This window comes from Salvelinus alpinus, chromosome 17 (assembly GCF_045679555.1).
Source record: "Salvelinus alpinus chromosome 17, SLU_Salpinus.1, whole genome shotgun sequence".
NCBI classification, from domain to species: domain Eukaryota; kingdom Metazoa; phylum Chordata; class Actinopteri; order Salmoniformes; family Salmonidae; genus Salvelinus; species Salvelinus alpinus.
In genome coordinates, this window is record NC_092102.1 from 13102623 (window position 1) to 13124593 (window position 21971).

General features: G+C 42.6%; 1 protein-coding gene across 1 annotated transcript; it reads left to right on the forward strand.

The window, feature by feature from the left end:
- The first annotated feature begins 5390 nt into the window (after positions 1–5390).
- On the forward strand, positions 5391–21153 carry LOC139542177 (rho-related GTP-binding protein Rho6-like). The gene is made up of 5 exons (XM_071347283.1): positions 5391–5657; positions 6218–6305; positions 14608–14717; positions 19693–19827; positions 19990–21153. The coding sequence occupies exons 1-5, from the start codon at positions 5538–5540 to the stop codon at positions 20233–20235; spliced, it is 699 nt and encodes a 232-aa protein (XP_071203384.1). The 5' UTR covers positions 5391–5537; the 3' UTR covers positions 20236–21153.
- The last annotated feature ends 818 nt before the right edge of the window (positions 21154–21971 follow it).

A 21971-nucleotide genomic window follows, 5' to 3' on the forward strand; every position in this document is an offset into this window, starting at 1 on the left:
ACCATCTACTGCATCTTGCCTATGCAGTTCTGTACCATCACTCATTCATATATCTTTATGTACATATTCTTCATCCCTTTACACTTGTGTGTATAAGGTAGTTGTTGTGAAATTGTTAGGTTAGATTACTCGTTGGTTATTACTGCATTGTCAGAACTAGAAGCACAAGCATTTCGCTACACTCCCATTAACATCTGCTAACCATGTGTATGTGACAAATAAAATTAGATTTGATTTGATTTAGCTGAAGACTTACGCTATTTATTTTTTAATTTAACCTTTATTTAAGTCAGCTCCCTAAGCTAATGCCTAGCCCTAGGCTTTAGTTCACCGGGCTAGCACAGTCTTGTAGCAGAGACAGGCAGTGGACATGGATTTGAACCCACCAGGGAGGAGGGTTATATTAATCGACTTTTGTCTTTTAATGTCCAGTTCGTTGTGTTAAGACCACTTTACATACAGTAACCTTGAGGTGTGAAATGTAACGTCTGTCTCTCTGGATGATTACAGGTGTAACTTCCAACTCGACTCCTGGCGGCTCCTGGTCCCCAGCAGGAGGTCTTGGCTCCGGCCTAAAGCCTCTCTCACTGTCTCACTATTCCTCTAATATTTTCTCTGCTCAACCAACCAAAATATCATGGAATATACCTCTGTCTTGGCACCTCCTATAGCCTTTCTTTGCTCATCTACTTCAATAGCATGGAATACACTTCAGTGACCATCTCACTATCTCTCTATTAACCATTTCAGACAGAAGATGTGGTATGTTACCTGTAAAAAATGTATGGCAACGTTTACATGACCCCCTTTCAAACAGACCTTTATTTATCTCACTATCTCAAAGAATTGACATCTGCTGGTCGACTCAAACTGCATGGAATACACTACCAACATCGTGAATACAGACATGGGTCATTGCTCCTATAGCCTCTCTCACAATATCTCAACTATCTGGTGAGACATTCAAACAGCATGGGATACACCTCTGTGTACCAAACCAACACTCTGAACACAGACATGGGTCGAATTGTTATTTGTTAACCATTAATCAATTGATAGGTGAAAGCAAGGCTTTTTCCTCAATGCATGTGTAAGATTAAACCGTGACTTACCAGGTGCCAGTTTCCCATGGGTGTGGGTAATTGAGATAAAGCTATGAGCTATATAAAGCTCAATTAGATCTGACTTGTGAAATTCAACATGATTTGCAGTCAATAGACAAGCAATACTTTGGGATCACAACACCCCCTGATACTTATCCACCAGATCATAGGGCTTCAACGCAAATTGGGAAGAGTCAGTGGAAATTGCATCCATTCAAATCAAATCTAATCTAATTTTATTGGTCGCATACAGTGGGGAGAACAAGTATTTGATACACTGCCGATTTTGCAGGTTTTCCTACTTACAAAGCATGTAGAGGTCTGTAATTTTTATCATAGGTACACTTCAACTATGAGAGACGGAATCTAAAACAAAAATCCAGAAAATCACATTGTATGATTTTTAAGTAATTAATTTGCATTTTATTGCATGACATAAGTATTTGATACATCAGAAAAGCAGAACTTAATATTTGCTACAGAAACCTTTGTTTGCAATTACAGAGATCATACGTTTCCTGTAGTTCTTGACTAGGTTTGCACACACTGCAGCAGGGATTTTGGCCCACTCCTCCCTACAGATCTTCTCCAGATCCTTCAGGTTTCGGGGCTGTCGCTGGGCAATACGGACTTTCAGCTCCCTCCAAAGATTTTCTATTGGGTTCAGGTCTGGAGACTGGCTAGGCCACTCCAGGACCTTGAGATGCTTCTTACGGAGCCACTCCTTAGTTGCCATGGCTGTGTGTTTCGTGTCGTTGTCATGCTGGAAGACCCAGCCACGACCCATCTTCAATGCTCTTACTGAGGGAAGGAGGTTGTTGGCCAAGATCTCGCGATACATGGCCCCATCCATCCTCCCCTCAATACGGTGCAGTCGTCCTGTCCCCTTTGCAGAAAAGCATCCCCAAAGAATGATGTTTCCACCTCCATGCTTCACGGTTGGGATGGTGTTCTTGGGGTTGTACTCATACTTCTTCTTCCTCCAAACACGGCGAGTGGAGTTAGACCAAAAAGCTCTATTTTTGTCTCATCAGACCACATGACCTTCTCCCATTCCTCCTCTGGATCATCCAGATGGTCATTGGCAAACTTCAGACAGGCCTGGACATGCACTGGCTTAAGCAGGGGGACCTTGCGTGCGCTGCAGGATTTTAATCCATGACGGCGTAGTGTGTTACTAATGGTTTTCTTTGAGACTGTGGTCCCAGCTCTCTTCAGGTCATTGACCAGGTCCTGCCGTGTAGTTCTGGGCTGATCCCTCACCTTCCTCGTGATCATTGATGCCCCACGAGGTGAAATCTTGCATGGAGCCCCAGACCGAGGGTGATTGACCGTCATCTTGAACTTCTTCCATTTTCTAATAATTGCGCCAACAGTTGTTTCCTTCTCACCAAGCTGCTTGCCTATTGTCCTGTAGCCCATCCCAGCCTTGTGCAGGTCTACAATTTTATCCCTGATGTCCTTACACAGCTCTCTGGTCTTGGCCATTGTGGAGAGGTTGGAATCTGTTTGATTGAGTGTGTGGACAGGTGTCTTTTATACAGGTAACGAGTTCAAACAGGTGCAGTTAATACAGGTAATGAGTGGAGAACAGGAGGGCTTCTTAAAGAAAAACTAACAGGTCTGTGAGAGCCGGAATTCTTACTGGTTGGTAGGTGATCAAATACTTATGTCATGCAATAAAATGCAAATTAATTATTTAAAAATCATACAATGTGATTTTCTGGATTTTTGTTTTAGATTCCGTCTCTCACAGTTGAAGTGTACCTATGATAAAAATTACAGACCTCTACATGCTTTGTAAGTAGGAAAACCTGCAAAATCGGCAGTGTATCAAATACTTGTTCTCCCCACTGTAAGAAGATTTGCGGATGTTATCGCAGGTGCAACGAAATGCTTTTCTTTCTACTTCCAACAGTGCAGTAATACCTAGCAATTAAAAATACAATACACACATACTCAGAAAAATACATAAAAATAAGAAAATATCAGAGACCAGAATAAATATATATACATAATGGTTTGTTTAGTATGTAAACATTATTCAAGTGACCAGTGTTCAATGAAGAATTTGTTCTTAACTGAATTGCCTAGTTAAGTAAAGGTTAAAGGTTAAAAAAATTAAAAATAAATAAAAGTATAATAAAAACATTGGGCAGCAGGCTTTAAGGTGCAGGGTAGAGTATCGGGTGGTAGCCGGCTAGAACAGTGTCTAAGGCTAGTGGTGACTGTTTAACAGTCTGATGGCCTGGAGATAGAAGCTGTTTCTCAGTCTCTCGGCCCCGGCTTTGATATACCTATACTGTCTCTGCCTTCTAGATGGTGGCGGGGTGAACAGGCCTTGGCTCGGGTGGCTGAGGACCTTGATGATCTTCTTGGCCTTCCTGTGACACCGGGTGCTGTAGATGTCCTGGTGGGCATCACCCAGAGATGCGTTGGGCTGACCATACCACCCTGCAGTTACAGATGGTGCAATTGCCATTCCAGGCGGTGATACAGCCCGACAGGATTCTCTCAATGATCTCAATGGTGCAGCTGTAGAAGGTTCTTAGGGGCCAAGCCAAATTTCTTGAGCCTCCTGAGGTTGAAGAGGTGCTGTTGCTCCTTCTTCACCACGCTCTCTGTGTGAAGGGACCATTTCAGGCTGTCAGTGATGTGCACGCCGAGGAACTTGAAGCTTTTGACCCTCTCCACTGCGACCCCTTCGATGTGGATGGGGGCGTGCTCTCTCTGCGGTTTCCTTAAGTCCCAGAACAGCTCCTTCGTTTTGTTGACGTTGAGGGAGAGGTTATTCTCCTGGCACCACTCCGCCAGGGCTCTAACCTTCTCCCTGTAGGCTGTCTTGTTGTTGTTGGTAATCAGGACTACCACTGCTGTGTCGTCAGCCAACTTGATGATTGAGTTGGAGACGTGCATGGCCACGCAGTCATTGGTGAACAGGGAGTACAGGAGGGGGCTGAGCACGCACCCCTGTCCCCCGTGTTGAGGATCAGCATGGCAGAGGTGTTGTTGCCTACCTTCACCACTTTGGGTCCGTCCTTCAGGAATTCCAGGACTCAGTTGCACAGGTAGTGGTTCAGACCCAGGGCCCTGAGCTTAGTGATGAGCTTGGAAGGCACTATGGTGTTGAAGGATGAGCGGTAGTTGATGAACAACATTTTAACATAGGTATTTCCCTTGTCCAGGTGGGATAGGGCAGTGTGCAGTGCAATGGTGATTGCGTCGTCCATGAATCTGTTGGGGCAATATGGGAATTGTAGTGGGTCTAGGGTGTCAGGTACGGTGGAGGTGATATGGTCCTTAACTATCCTCTCCAAGCACTTCATGATGACAGAAGTGAGTGCTACAGTTTTGGGAAGAGTCAACAGATCATCATCACTAACCTAACAGTTTTTTCTTATGAGCAATTTCCTTTGTGAAGTTGACCACTACAGTTAAATAGATGGATGAGAAATCAAGGATCGGAGCTCCAACTACTCGTTGAAAAAAAGATCTATGAAAAGTTGATGGTTTATTAATTAAATGACTGCTTAGAATGCTTAGAAAGCGCAATTACTGTCGTATTTCTCCAGACAAATTAGATTGAGCCTGGCTTGAGACAGACTACCCAGTAATTTGAGCCTGTGGTGCTGATGAAAGCAGACTAATTATCTAACAGTGGGAAGGGTCTGTTGACTCTATTGTGGTGCTTATTGATCTGTTGATCTAGCAAAGTTAAATCCATCTAATGATTTAATTTGTGTCTGCAAAGCCTAGTCCTAGAGCAACAGACCGCACTATACAGTGTGTTCTGAGGAATAATAGACCGACTTGATTTAATGAGTGACCAACATACTAATACTGTAGCCTATTGAGTGTAATGAAACGCACATTGAAAAATATGTTAAACGAACTGCCATTGGAAATAGTGAGATTTATGGTTAGTTACAAAGGTAATGTTTTTTTGTTTGTTGCAGATTTGTGTTTGACTTGGATCTCTACAGCACAGGTATTGCCTCCTTGACTCTAATCTAGGCCCTAGAGAAAAGACTACAATTAAGTTTTACTGTCTTCTTCATAAACCTAGTAATAATACTTTTATGTGGATTATTCTATAGGTTTTTAGGTAGCTTTCTATAACAATCTATTATATAATTGATTACAAGGCCAAATAATCAATTTAATTTGAGTCGTCGGGGAGAATAGAACTGTGGGGCAGTGAAAGGAACGCTAGAAAGTCAGGAGAACCGCGCGCGCATATTGTCTGTGAGCTCAGTATAAAGAGCCGCAGTGTTGCCTCTTTTTCTCACATCAACTGCAGGCATCAGTTTTTGCAGTAAACCACACGTCGGAATAGGCTACAGTGCTTTTACGTGACCGAGGACCGTTTTTCTTTGGGGTTTTGCGTGTTTTACTCATTTTCTTTGAAGTCTTTTGTTCTTTACCGTTACAAATATGAAAGAAAGGAGAAATACGCAGCCGTTGGTGGTGAGATGTAAACTGGTTCTTGTTGGCGATGTTCAATGCGGAAAAACGGCGATTTTGCAAGTCCTCGCGAAGGATTGCTATCCAGAGGTATGCGAATATTTGCAATACTGACATTTTAAGATACAAATCGTGTATGTTCTGCAGAGCATCCATATTGATTTAGTACATGCCTCTGTGGGTTTGATAAGCCTAATAAATGTTTTTGGAAAGTTAAGAATGTATTCTAATTGATAATGGATTAATTTCCGCTTCAACTAGAGGCTGCTATAGCTGCTACACGATGCGCATTTTCAAGAATTCAGTTTTCATTATATCAATTTTTCTACTGTACGCTTCTGATATTGAATGTGCTTATATAAACCATATATAATCATGCATATAAACCATATATAATCATGCATAATTTCCCCCCCATTCATTTAAATAGTTAATTTTGTTCACTTTTCCCACTTTTGTTTATATTCCATGCATATAGGGACAGAAATGATTTACTGCATAATTGCTTATTGGACTAGACCAATTAGTTACATTCACATTTGTACTATTTTCACATTAGAGAGCTTCCTTTCATGTTGGTCCTAATTATGAAATGATAAATTTCATCAGTAGTAGCAGGGATGTTGAGGTTATGTTGCTTCTCTCCGTAGACTTATGTGCCCACGGTGTTTGAGAATTACACAGCGTGTCTGGAACTGGAGGAGCAGCGTGTAGAGCTCAGTCTGTGGGACACATCAGGTAACAACACCCTTCATCCTATATCATCCCTCCTTTCTCTCCATCCGATATCCTCTCCTCTAACTATCTCACCCGCTATATGACCTGCGTCACAGTGGCCTGAAGTATTCGCTCTCAGGGCCGGCCTTTAGCTCTTTCTTTTGACTGTGTTGAACATTGATACATTACTGGCATGACTTACTATATCATAGCAACGCCTGAAAGCACAGCACATCCAGTCTTATTATGTGGCAGCACAATATTGATGCATGTGTAGTGTGTATGACGTCATAGAATCCTGGTCGTGTAGCCTACTGACACTAGCCTACAGTATGGGTTTTCAAAACCTCTCCTCGGGGAACCCCATCCTTTCCATGCAATTTAACTTTTCCAGAGCTAGCAAACCTGATTTAACTTCTCAACTAATTATACATTGATTACGTGAATCAGGTGAGCGAGGCTACAACTAAAATTTTAAATGTCTGTAAAACCTCTCCCCGAGGAGAGGTTTTAAAACCACTGGTCCTACTATATGTTGTGCTAACTGAGTCGTGTACCCTGTGGCCTACAGTATGTTATTATGCTAACTACACTGTATGTTAGGCTAACTGAGTCGTGTACCCTGTGGCCTACAGTATGTTATTATGCTAACTACACTGTATGTTAGGCTAACTGAGTGCAGCATGGTGTTGGTGTAAAACCTCCCCAGGGCCGTCCACTGTAAAACCACTGACCTGAAAACAACCGACTAACTGATAACCTTGATATACCCTGCCAAGCTGCACCTGTTCATACCCCCCCACCCCCACTGCCGCCCTCCCTCCCTGATACACACGCACACACACACACACACCACCCTCCCTCACTGACACACATCATGATGATCCACACATCTAGCCTAGATACAGTACCTGGATCTCATTCTATACACAGATCTCATTCTATACTCCCCCCACTCTAGATATACAGATACCACTGTAGGCAACTCTAGATATACAGATACCACTGTAGGCTACTCTAGATATACAGATACCACTGTAGGCTACTCTAGATATACGGATACCACTATAGACTACTCTAGATATACAGATACCACTGTAGGCTACTCTAGATATACAGATACCACTGTAGGCTACTCTAGATATACAGATATGACTGTAGACTACTCTAGATATACAGATACCACTGTAGACTACTCTAGATATACAGATACCACTGTAGACTACTCTAGATATACAGATACCACTGTAGACTACTCTAGATATACAGATACCACTGTAGACTACTCTAGATATACAGATACCACTGTAGGCTACTCTAGATATACAGATACCACTGTAGGCTACTCTAGATATACAGATACCACTGTAGGCTACTCTAGATATACAGATACCACTGTAGGCTACTCTAGATATACAGATACCACTGTAGGCTACTCTAGATATACAGATACCACTGTAGGCTACTCTAGATATACAGATACCACCGTAGGCTACTCTAGATATACAGATACCACTGTAGGCAACTCTAGATATACAGATACCACTGTAGACTACTCTAGATATACAGATACCACTGTAGGCTACTCTAGATATACAGATACCACTGTAGACTACTCTAGATATACAGATACCACTGTAGGCTACTCTAGATATACAGATACCACTGTAGGCTACTCTAGATATACAGATACCACTGTAGGCAACTCTAGATATACAGATACCACTGTAGGCTACTCTAGATATACAGATACCACCGTAGGCTACTCTAGATATACAGATACCACTGTAGGCAACTCTAGATATACAGATACCACTGTAGACTACTCTAGATATACAGATACCACTGTAGGCTACTCTAGATATGTGTTAGCTACAGTGGGTCAGGATGTCTTATTATTAGCAGAATCAGTATGGTTTGGCCGTCAGCATACTGTAACAACTTAATGTTACCTTAATGTTATTTACATAGATCATCATGATCAACCTATAGCCTATATCTCATTCCATACTCAGATACCCTACTCTAGATATGTGTCTGTTGGCTACTGTAGGCCAGTATGGCCGAGCCTGTGATTATTAATATGTATTAGTACCCTTTGGCCGCATTCATAGTGGATATTGTGAATCCTTTATATAAGAGACCCACTTGGAGCCTATATAAAGTCATGTTTACCACCGCCATCGTCGTCCACTCTGCATGTGTTGTCCCCATGAACAGAATGAAACGTAAAAATAGTGAATGTAATTTGTTTCATTGCAAATCTCTGGCTCTTTTTTTAATCCGAGCCCTGGCCTCTGATCTGATTGGTCGGACTGAGTGGCACAGTGCCCGTTGATGGGCAGAGGGCAGAAGGAGGGAGGTGTTAGTGGGAAGAGCCAGTGGATTTGGCAGAGGGAGGTATCAGAAGGTTTTTGGAGCAGATGAGAAACTCAGTGAGATATAGTAGTTATGTAGCAGCCTATGACCTGCATTTCAATCACCTAAACACTGAAATCATGGCTAAAGCGACTTTAAAAACTATTCTAAGGTGCTACTGCACATCAAGTCCCCCTTTTAAAATGCCTGCCAAAATCCAAATGAATCCTTAACAGGCTATTGACGCACCTGTGCATAATAAAGATAATAAAAAAAATCGATGCATGGGCTGTGTCGCAATCCATCACATCGTGCTTACACTACCGGTCAAAAGTTTTAGAACACCTACTCATTCAAGGGTTTTTATTTATTTTTACTATTTTCTACATTGTAGAATTACAACTATGAAATAACACATTTGGAATCATGTAGTAATCCAAAAAGTTTTAAACAAATCAAAATATATTTTATATTTGAGATTCTTCAGATAGCCACCCTATGCCTTGATGACAGCTTTTAACACTCTTGGTATTCTCTCAACCAGCTTCACATGGAATGCTTTTCCAACTGTCTTGAAGGAGTTCCCACATATGCTGAGCAATTGTTGGCTGCTTTTCCTTCACTCTGCGGTCCAACTCATCCCCAACCATCTCAATTTGGTTGAGGTCGGGGGATTGTGGAGGCCAGGTCATCTGGTGCAGCACTCCATCACTCCCCTTCTTGGTAAAATAGAAAGATGAGACTCTCACGAATATGATGGTGTTCTCCGGGTCGGCTGAAGGCAACCCAAACAAATTAATGGAAGTATGGAGGTAGTATTGTGGCAACAAAAATAAGGGGTTAAATATCTGTCCCCCCCCCCAAAAACAAAACATTTTCCTGATCTTTCTTATCTCCTAAGACAGACGCTTCAAAATCTTATTCGTTATGATTTATTTTTTGACTGTCTTTTTTGCCCTTTATGAATGTGTTTTTCAATGCATTTCTATGGGCTATAGTAGTAAAGGCAAACTTAAATATTTTATCAAATAATTGTTAAAACATTTTTTTGAATACCTACTAAAATTAAATAGCTAAATTATCCATGGTATGAACATGTCGACACAATTTCATATGTTAGCTTAGTAGAACCCCCCCAACGGCTTAGACTTTCAAAAAATCATCTAAGAAAATGACCGTCTGTTCTCTCTTTCTCTCTCCCCCACCCTCACTCTCCCGCCCTTGCTCTCCCCCTCTTTCTCTCTCCATCCCCCTCTTCTTTGTCTCTTTGTGACTGACAGCAGCCAGTGTCCATATTGAAAACATAATGTCCGCCAGATAACTAACATACTGCATGGTCATGGTCGTGACAGGCAGTTCTGCCTAACTGATGGTCATCATGCCTCATGCATGCCACAGAGTGACCCCATAACTGTAATATGTTATAATTGTATGAGCTCTACTGCTGCTGCTGTGGCCATAGACGTATAATTACTAGAAAGGACAACCATTCAATTGACTTGAATAGGAATTACTGTTCTAGTAATTATATTTCTATGCCAGCCTGATGCTCTCGCTCTGAGTGAGTCTCTCCTCATTAGTTATGCTCCTCTCCATTGATTGGACTGATCTCATCATTGGGTTTCGTGGCAGCTCTCACCGACGGTTCTCTGGGATTTACTGGCTAAAATCAATCCGTTGGTTTTAATCAGTACGCTAGACCGTTCGGCATGCAAGAAAGAGAGAGGGGTGGAAGAGGGACTGGGTCTGCCTGACACTTAGCTACACACGCACGCACATGCACACACACACACACACAGTGGCTGTGACTCATGAAAAGTAAATTATGATCTACAGTGTTTGGTGTTAGATTGTTTCAGAGTGATTGAGGGTCTTTTAAATGGACTTTGTGATACCAGGCTTTGTATTGTCAAGATGTATTATAAGATGATTAGGCTAACCGGTTTGATAAATACACTACATTATTATATGCATCTATATTACAGTACACAGACATTTAGCTGATGAGGCAATCTGCATTATGCTAGTAAAACATTCAGAGACCATTAAGAAATTATAGAAAATATCAAATTATTCTATTCATGTATTATAACACATTCATAGGGAAGCAGGGGATATGGGGAATGAGTCCGGGTTTGGGTGAATCCCATTGCAATTCAGGAAGTAAACTGAAATGCCAATTCTCCTCATTGAAAATGAATAAAAATTTCAGTTTAGATAGGGAAGTGACTGAAACTCTGAAATGTGTCAAGGCTTGCTCCTATGATGTCAGGGTGGATACTAATAATTTCCAATGGAAATTGGATGGGCATGGGTTGTTTTAGGATTGGATGGGCATGGGTTGTTTTAGGATTCCCAAACTGTTTTGTTGTTGTGAGATAGTTATCAGCCCAGCAGACTGCAGCCCTTAGGGGTGGATATGTCAGGATAGTTACATCCCAAAACCCAGTGAGTCATCCCAGCTCTCAGTCTGCATCATTAATCTGCCTGACCTTCGGAATGCCCTCTTTTCCTCTTTCTAAATGAGTTGTAGGGTAATGACGTGGATTCTTAGGCATAACCATGAAGGAACTCACTCTTTGATTAATATAATACACCCCAAAGTAGACTGCGTCTCTGCCCCTCCCCCACCCGGATGTACTACTAAACATCCAAATATTCACACTAGTATACCTTTTAGAATTTATGCCCAATGCGTTGCTTAGTAGTAGGCTAGTGTGGATATTGCGACAGGCCAGTCCAATCCCACTATCCCTTCGTCCTTCCATCCCACTTCCACAATACTGGCCCACTTTCCACCTCGACACACCGCTTCAGGCTTTAGTAGTGATTGAGTTCAGCCCTAGCCATGACAGGAATGGTGATACCGTTTCTTTTCTTCTTTTCCTCTTTTTCTTCCTTCTTTCTACTGAATCCTCCCCGTCTATGTTTCATGCATCAGGAAGTATCCATCTGTAAGCGGGGAAAGAGGGAGGAGCAAAGTGAAGTTGTGAGCGAGAGAGAACACGTGGCTCGTAGTTAGGATCTGTGCTTTCAGTGGTGTGTCGGCTCTCTCACAACGTCTGGAGAAAAGTTAACCATCTCATGGAACAACATTAATATATAGCAATCTTCTGATATGTGCAAAATCCGGCAACCTGAGAGCTCCACTGTACAGTGTGTTGTATGGCTGTGGTGGCATTGTCAGCCTGTAGCAGAGGAGAAGCCTGTAAAAGAGCGGAGGAAAAGTGCCTCTTCTGTGAAGGATTAATGGTAGTGGAGGTCTCACTGTGATCTGCCACTGACAGCCACACTCCTTCCCTCTTCCATCCATCCCTCCCTTCTTCCCTCCTCCTTTCTCTCCCTCCCTCCCTCCTCCAGCTACTGGAGGACAGGGTACCTACGCTATAGCTCAGCGGCTAACACAGTCTTGCTACATACAAGAGATCTGTGTTCAAACCCCAGTTGGTCATAACAGCAGGTCATTCCTAAGGACATGTGTGTCCTCCTCCTCCCCCCCCCCCCCCTCGCTCATCCCTCTTCTTCTGAGTAATTTGCCCGTATTTCATTGAAATGGCTCCCCAGCCACCTGTTTGCATCCTGTCCATCGATCTCTGCATTTAAATCAGTGGCCATTTAATGCAGAGTCACACGCTGGGCTTCTCGGTCCGTGACTGCCCTTCTCTTCCCCGACACACCCACGCCTCACACACACACACACTCACCTCTTAATCTTCTTTGGGAGGCAGAAGGATGCTCGGCTAGCCACCTCCATGCAGACGCTGACGGACACACTGATCATGATAATGAGAATCGGCCTTTGTCCCTGCCTTTGAACTGCCTTAATTAATTGGTCTGATATTATTAGTGTGTCTGGCTGTTTCTTAATGCCATAATGTAAATTATAATATAGTAATGATAATGTAATATCTATATTTATGACACACACACACACACACACACACACACACACACACACACACACACACACACACACACACACACACACACACACACACACACACACACACACACACACACACACACACACATTCATTCATACTACACACACATCACATCTGCTGCTATCAAACTCTTAGTATGATTGCTGAATACTGCACATTTTAATCACTTTCCCCCAATCTCCCTTTCCCCAAAACACATGTAAATATTGGACTATAAATTGTGCCTTCCTGTATTATACTTATGCCAAAATGTTTATTCTATTCTACTGAGCCATTTACTTTATGTTCGTATTCTTATTTTTTATTATTTCTTATTGTTGTTGCGTTGTCGAGAAGGAACCTGCAAGTAAGCAGTTCGTTTGACGATATATACCATGTATCTCCTCTACATACGACTTGAAACTTAAACAAAGAGGGTTGATGGACTGTGTTACCTCCTGTGGAAAAACAGCACAAGTCGATGAGCATGATCTGTTTGATATTGTTCAGGTAGCTCAAAGTACATGCTCCATCACTCAATGGTCAGGAGTGAGCTGAGGAAACATCCTTAAGATGAAAGCCGTAGCCTTTTCTAAAGGCATAGCTGCAGACGGAAGTGTTTCGTGATGCAACAAGCTAGTCCTATTGTTCCTCTACAGTAGCGACACAGAACATCAAGCTACTCAGATATTCTACCACAGCTTGTCATTATTCCAAACACGTCTCACAGCAGCTGGCTAATTCAATTGTACCCTTTGATAATGTGGAGAATCATTAACTATTTATGGACTGATCTATATGAACACACGCCCATGTTCTTTGTGCTCTTTTGGAGGCGGTGGCACAGTATCCTTTCAACGCGGTTTCTGTGTTGTTCTATACATCACATTGTACATATATTAGCTTGGATAAATGTAATATGTAATGAACGGTGCCGTCATCGGCTAGTGTGGTATATATAGACGTAAGGGGAAATATAGATCGATTATACCCATTAGCTGCCCATTGGAACAAGATTACCCCTTCGAGCCTCTCGTTTTCCCTTTGATTAGACTAAGATATGAGTATCACCTTTCACTGAAGCCAAATATAACCAATAAACAAAGTGAACGAGAGACTCAAATAACCAAGGGGTGTGTGTGTGTGTGTGTGCCCTCATACATGTGTGCAGGCATTTTCATGCATGTGTGTGCGCCTCAACATTGTTTTAACAGAGGAATGTGTAGAGCAGGAAGCAGGGTAGCTGGGTGGGCAGTAAGGCACAGCAGTGTGTTTGCGGGATGTGTAAAATGATTGATTGGCAGTTGCGGCCAGCCTTTAAGGAGGGGTGGGAGGAATGCCTTATGCAGATGGAGGATTCCAAGGCTGTTGCTGTGGTAACGGCAGAGGGACTGGAGGTATTGCGCCGTGCTGAGTGGGGGGAGGACAAGGGGGCGTTTAGAGGGGAGAGAGAGAGAGAGGGGGAAGTAGTTGCTTAAGGATTCCAAGCACATGAGTAGGAGCATCTGCCTGCTCTGCCTGCTCTGCCGCCCCCAGCCAGCCTCACTGTTCTGTTCCACTTGCCTAATCCACTGCTAAAAAAGATCATTGTGGATTTAGTGCCTTGGTTGTCCTCTTCTCCCCCTCTGAAAGACCAATAGGGGAGAGGATGAGAGGGAAAAGAGGGAGGAAAGGGACAGCATTGTACAGCTCAGCTCAGTATGAGAAGTAATATCCCCCCGAGATAATCCCTGATCTCTGTCCTCTCTTTCGCTCTTTCTCTCACACACTCTCTTTCTTTCTCTCGCTCTCTTTCCCTCACTCTCTCGCTCTCTCTCTCTCTCTACTACACCGAACTACAGGTTGTTTGGTCTATTAAATATGATGTCTCCTTTCTGCATTATATTTAGAAAAGAAAACAGTCTACCATATTTTACCCTCGATAGTGTTTGTGATGGTTGTTTGACAAAGTATTTTTTGTCTTTCATTGTATGCTCTCCATTTATGCATTTGCTTCATGTTGTCTTGGACCCCTGTTAACAAGTGTCTCTCCTCTCCTCTAGGTTCTCCCTACTATGACAACGTGAGGCCTCTCTGTTATAGTGACTCTGACGCGGTGCTCCTTTGTTTCGACATCAGCCGCCCAGACATTTTCGACTGTGGGCTTAAGAAGGTAATGGTCCTCATCTCTCACTTATGTCTGTTTTTTAAACTCTGTTTATTCAGTTTTACACACATAATAGGACAACACAATAAACAATATAAATAATATATGCAAGTAGAACATAGAAAATAACAAAACCTAGTTAAACAAGTTAAACACACTGGGCATAAGGGTACAGAGGTTAAAGGGCAATCTGTAGTAAACAGACGCTGGATAGGGTGGAGAAATGCAACTACTCACACTCACAGACAGTCATGGCCATAGACTGACCATCCACTGGACCAAATTAAAGTTTAATTTTTTTTCAAATATCATTTTTCTATTTTATATAATAGATAAGGCATGAGGTATCAGGGTTGGAGATAAACAAAAGGAGGTCGTCAGCATATGGCGAGACTTTCTGCTCTAAGCCCGTCCCGAGTATGCCTTAAACAGCCTCATTAGACCGCAGTGCGATGGCAAGGGGCTCGATTGCCAAAGCAAATAACAATGGGGAGAGTGGACAACTCTGTCTGGATCCGCGGTGCAAGGGGAAATAGTCAGAGAACAAGTTGTTAGTCCGTACTGAAGCCATGGGAGAGAAATAAAGACTATTTTTCCACGCAATGAATTTGGGACCAAAGCCAAATCTATAAAGGGTGGCTGTTAGGTAGTCCCACTCAACGCGGTCAAAAGCATTGAGCGAGACCACCACCTCTGGGTCCCCCAACCCTGGGGAGTACAGTATATTCATAAGGCGTCTAATATTGAAAAACGAATGCCTATTTCTCATAAAGCCAGTCTGGTCAGAGTGTATTACTTGGTGCAACGAGCCTTCCATATGGATGGCTAAGGGCTAGGATTTTGTAATCACAGTTTAAAAGCGAGATTGGGCGATAAGATCCACATTCCAGGGGATCTTTGTTTTTCTTTAATAGTAATGAAATTTAAGCCTGATAAAGACTAGGCGGTGCCTTTGATGAATTAAGGCAGTCTGCAAATAATCGAGACAGGAATGGGCAAAGGAGAAAAAATACAGAAAAAGAAACTAAAAGGAAGACAGAGTGACATCCTATAAAATTTGTTTGGAAAACCGTCAGGATCTGGTGCTTTACCACTTTTCATTGAGGACACTGCAGTTGCAATCTCAGGTGTAAATTCTTCTTCTTAATGGGAGTCTCAATTGTATCAATTGAAGGCATATTCAGACCATCGAAGAATTAATCAATCAGCAAAGGGTCTTGAGGAGATTCAGAGCTGTATAGCGCAGAGTAAAATTGTTTGAATTGATCATTGATCTCTTTATGTATAACTGTGGTAGCGTCAGACAGGGTCCTTATTTGTGGGATTAAACGTGATGCCTCAGATTTACGGATCTGGTGTGCAAGGAATTTACTGGCCTTGTCGCCTTGCTCAAACAATCTGTATCGAGCTCGTAAGAGTAATTGTTCAGCTTGTCTCAAATTGAGATTGGAGTAGCTGGCGTTCTTTATATAGATCAGAGGAAGGATCTGTAGCATACATCTCATCCAATGTAGCTATGGCTTTACTCAGGTCTCAAAGTCGCTGAGAGTGAGCTTTGTTTTTGTTGGCTGTGTAAGAACTAACTTGGCCACGTAGGTTTGCTTTGAGGGACTCTCATATGGAAGAGCAGGACATACCTGGGGTTGAATTAAATTCTAGGAATAAGGTACTTTCAGAAGAAATTAAATTGACAAACTCATCTGAGAGTAAAATGGAATTAAGACGCTGTTGATAACACATAGTAGGTTGCTGGGGAAACTATAGCTCAAGCACTAATGGTGAATGGTCAGAAAAAACAATACTCTCATAAGAACACCTCTGAAGGTTAGGTAGAAGTTTTTTGTCCAAAAATAAGTTATCAATGTGGGAGTATGTTTGATGAACATGAGAAAAAAAGGAATACTGTCTATACTGTCTATCTGTAGGGTGTAGTAAACACCAGGCATCACACAGCATATTTCTGAAGAAAATATTAAACAAGTAGGACACATTTAGATGGGCCTGAAGATCTTTGCGATGACTTGTCAAGAACTGGGGATATTGTACCGTTGAAGTCCCCCCTTACATCAACGAATGGGAATCTAAATTGGGTATATCAGATTAAAAGGTAGAATTTAAACTTATATCATCCCAATTGGGAGCATAAACACTAGCCAAAACAAGAGGGGTAGTAAACAGTTTACCAGTTACTATGACGTATCGTCCCTTAGGATCAGGAATAACCTCAGAAGCAACAAAGGGAGTAGTTTTATCAACCAAAATGGCAGCAACTCTTGATTTACTATGAAAGTTAGAGTGGAACAGTTGACCAACCCAGTTCCTGCGAATCCTGAAGTGCTCACCAGTCCTCAAGTGAGTCTCTTGTAGAAATGCTAAATTTATGTTCAAACCCTTTAAATGTGTTGTTAGCCACAGGGTTGTTAGCTACTTTGATGTTCCACAAAATGTACTTGATGGTATTATTTTGGTCACCCTGAGCATTCCCGTTATACAACCCTGTCATTAGAGCATAGAGTGGAAAGCAATGAATACCCAAAAGTGCCAGGATAACTTGTCTCAGAGTAACAATGTACGGTGTAAGATATTTGGAAAAAATACAGAAAAAGAAACTAAAAGGAAGACAGAGTGACAACATTAGAACTGGACAATTCAACATCCTTCCTCGCCCCATGCACCTCCCCCACCCCAGACAATACCTCCCCAAACGAGGTACAACCCTAAATAGAACATGTTTTCTTTGCACAGTATGTCTTTGAGAGTGCAGTGTTAAACCCAAACCCACAGTCCTGCCAACGTCGTTTTAGAAAATATGGTGAAACGTCCAACCGGCCTCACAAACGCAGACCACGTGTAACCACGGCAGCCCAGGACCTCCACATCCAGCTTCTTCACCTGAGGGATCGTCTGAGACCAGCCGCCCGGACAGCTGATAAAATTGAGGAGTATTTCTGTCTGTAATAAAGTCTTTTTTTGGGGAAAAACTCATTTTGATTGGCTGGGCCTGGCTCCCCATTGTGTGGGCCCAAAGTGGGTGGGCCTATTCCCTCCCATGGCTACGCGCTTGTCCAGTCATGTGAAATCCATAGATTAGGGACTAATTCATTTATTTCAATTGACTGATTTCCTTATATGAACTGTAACTTCATAAAATAGTTGAAATTGTTGCATGTAGCTTCATACATCATAAACTAATATGCCAAAAGTATGTGGACACCCCTTCAAATGAGTGGATTCGGCTATTTCAGCCACACCCGTTGCTGACAGGTGTATAAAAACAAGCACACAGGCATTCATTATCCATAGACAAACATGGGCAGTAGAATGTCCCATACTGAAGAGCTCAGTTGCTTTTAACATGGCTCTGTCATAGGATGCCACTTTTCCAACAAGTCAGTTCGTCAAATTTCTGCTCTGCTGGAGCTGCCCCGGTCAACTGTAAGTGCTGTTATTGTTAAGTGGGTAGGTCTAGGAGCAACAACGGCTCAGCCGCGAAGTGGTAGGCAACACAAGCTCACAGAACGGGACCACTGAGTGCTGAAGCGCATAGCACGTACAAATAGTCTGTTCTCAGTTGCTACACTCACTACTGAGTTCCAAACTGCCTCGTCAGCACAATAACTGTTCATTGGGAGCTTCATGAAATGAGTTTCCATGGCTAAGCAGCTGCACACAAGCCTAAGATCACCATGTGCAATGCCAAGCGTCGACTGGAGTGGTGTAAATAGTGTCCACATACTTTTGTATGTCTCCAGCCATCAGACTAAAATAATCTGGCTGTTATTGGGGTTTTCACAACTTGATATTCAAAACAGAGGCAATGTATTGTTGCTATCTAGTTTATAGCTAGTTTATGTACTTCACCAGGTCCTTAGACTACTTATGTAGGTACTCATAAGGCAGGTACATTTGTAATTTGGGAGACCTATCTATAGAATTAAGAATTACAATACTAGAATGGGATTGAACCTTCTTATGATGTCCCTAAAGGTCAGCCATTTTGCTAAGGGAGTTGGTCATCTAGTGCTGTGGTAATATATTGTGTAACAATGAATTTGAAGATTATCTGCACTGTTTGTTAGCTAGCTATAGCCAGCTAGTTTTAGAGGAATGATCAGTGTTGCCAACAATGTTTCAGTGAGATCCGCTATTGGCTTGATTTGTCGCTAGAAGTCATTAGATGTCGTTTTGACGTTGATGTGACAACACACCACCAATTTTCCTTGCTGCGCGTTTTTGCCTCCCCTCTCCTGTCGAACACCCCCTCCCCCTGTGCTTCTCTGCCCGTGTGCGGCTGTTGCTGTGACTTCTGTTGCACAGACAGTTTCTCCCACTCTCGTTTACAGCATAATTGAGTGGGAAAAGTTGCAAAATGCTATCAAAACCATAGAAACCCTCTTTGTCAAACCTCCAAAGGCAGCCGGAAAGTAGCTGAATTTGTCGCTCGAATCTTTTACCAATAAAAGTCACTGGAGGGGTCTGAAAATGCAGTAAATATAGCGACTAGGTCGCTAAGTTGGCAACTCTGGGAATGATAACATATGTTTTCCAAATTAACTGCCAATATTCCACTGGCTGAAATCAGTTGATGATGGGACTTAGACAAGTTGTAAATGAAACAAGTACTGATATTGTGTCATATAATAACACTCACAGCTTTCCAAGAAAACACAAATTGAGACATTTATGGTCTGTTTACATATATTTTAGTGGCTATTTATTCAGAAGATTGGTATAAAATTCATATAAACTGTATTTATAACTGTACAACAGTAATTTGGGTTGACAATATTTATATTTCTGAAATATCACATGCCTTGCTGTTATTTTCCTGCATAAGTAAAAGCAGGAAATGCATCACCTATGCCTTTACTGCCATTCATTACAATTAGGAATGAATTCAGGATCTCTATCCGGACCTAATCCTGACTTGTTCATTATCATGACTACGTGTGAGTAAATATCTGCTCTGTTGTCTTTCCAGTGGAAGACAGAGATCCTAGATTTCTGCCCCAGCACACGCATTCTTCTAATTGGCTGTAAGACCGACCTGCGCACTGACGTCTGCACCCTGATGGAGCTGTCCAATCAGAAACAGGTCCCCATCACCCATGAGCAGGTGAGACTGAGATCGCGCACACACATACACACATTACACACACACACTGGGTCTGTTCAGGAGGGTACGATGTTCTGATAGAGCCGTGGTATCTGTTGTATGGAACAGAACAAGGTCTCACCCACTCTCTCTTCTCTGCCCCCCTCCTCCCTCCTACCTCAGGGTTCCTCCATGGCCAAGCAGCTAGGCGCTGAGGCCTACCTGGAGTGTTCAGCGTTCACCTCAGAGAAGAGTATCCACAGTGTGTTCCGGACGGCCGCTCTTGCTTGCATCAACAAGCTCCAGCCGCTCCCCAAGACCAGCCCCACCCGGCGCCTCTCGAAGAGACTCCTCCACCTCCCCAGCCGCTCCGAGCTGCTCTCCTCCACCTTCAAGAAGGAGAAGACCAAGAGCTGCTCCGTCATGTGAGTGGAGACCCGGGGCGGGGGGTGTCACTCCCCTCCCACACGCTGCTCCGATTCCCCAGAACCCCTGACTGTTTGGTTCGGGGAAGGGGGGGGGGGGTGGGTTTCATCACGATGGCTTAATCAAGAGAAGGCTCTTCTTCCATGTTGAATCCTTCCTCACACCCCCTCAAAGTGAAATCAATTCAGAACAGGTGGACACCTTGCTGTCCACTTTGTCCTGAAGTACTCTTCAGTGCATATCTCATATTTTTCAGTACTGTATCTTGGCTTTTTGATCATCAGCTAACCATTGTTCTAACTTGTTACAGTAACGGTATGCAACCATGATGGTGTGACATCACTACTATTTAGGCACATGTTGATTTGTCCAAATTGGAAAATGTGCAACAAGTGACAAAGTTTTAACTTTGTGAAGAAAAAATGCCTCTCAAGAAAATGTATTGCCTATTTTTCAAAACAAATCTAGCATGAAAATATATCAGACATTACTGAACATTGTATCCCTCCTACACTGCAGAGTGGGAACTATAAGGTGTAGCAACGTGAGCAAATCGGTGGTCTCCCAAATGGGTTTTGGGCTCTTCTTGATTTAGGCCCAACGAGGGCTGATTGAGAGAGGCGTGGTGGCAGGAGTGTTTGATTTGACCACAGCGAGAACAGAGGGCCATTACACGTCTCATTGTCTCGGCCGTGATAATAGCAGCAGGTCTAGACAGACAGACAGGCAGGGAGGGAGGGAGGCAGAGACACATACAGACAGGCAGACAGACAGGCAGACGCCAGGGTAGACTGTGAAGTGTGAGCCATCTGCGCTCTTCTAGGCTCTCAGTCAGTGGAGTACCAGGCTAAAGAGGCAATGTACAGAACAGATAGATAATGGAGCTTTGGGATAAGCAAAGAAAATAGGGAAGTAAAAAAACAACAAGTAAATGTACTGGAGTGCTAGAAATCCAGTTCTCTCCCATCATTTGATAAAGAGGAAACCACTTCCAGGGAGTGGGGTATTGTTCTTCCCTGGGCCATAGACACAACATGGTTTAATGCAGATCTGTCAAGAGATCTGGGAACTTACGTATGGCAATGGATACCAGGTCAGTGTTGAAAATCCCCTGAGGTGATTCTTTAAAGGATTGTCTGTTTGCAACTAGAATATGCTGCTTAAAAACTGTCAGGATGAATCCACTGGGGAAATGGGATTTCCAGTTTCCAGACCAGTACAGGAGAAATAAAGTGTTTCAGTACCACATTATTAGTATTTTGATCAGTGTCAGTGTTGAAAATCCCCTGAGGTGATTCTTTAAAGGATTGTCTGTTTGCAACTAGAATATGCTGCTTAAAAACTGTCAGGATGAATCCACTGGGGAAATGGGATTTCCAGTTTCCAGACCAGTACAGGAGAAATAAAGTGTTTCAGTACCACATTATTAGTATTTTGATCAGTGTTTTTCATCTAGCAGCTTTAGGCCTGAAACCAGATATAAAGCATGTAGAACAGATAATGTAGCTATATATTTTTTAATTAGATCAACTTTGATAACTAACAATCACCTAAATAAAAACTAGTCAGGAAGAATCAAAAATGCAAAAAATGTCATGGCATAGGCCCATATTGATTTTGTTATAATGTTTGAGTCACTAAGATAGCATAAGAACACAACATAAGCCATGACAAAATGTGTAAAACTGCAGCAAGTTAACTTTAAAACAGCAACATTTTATCTGCGGCGAAGAGGACGG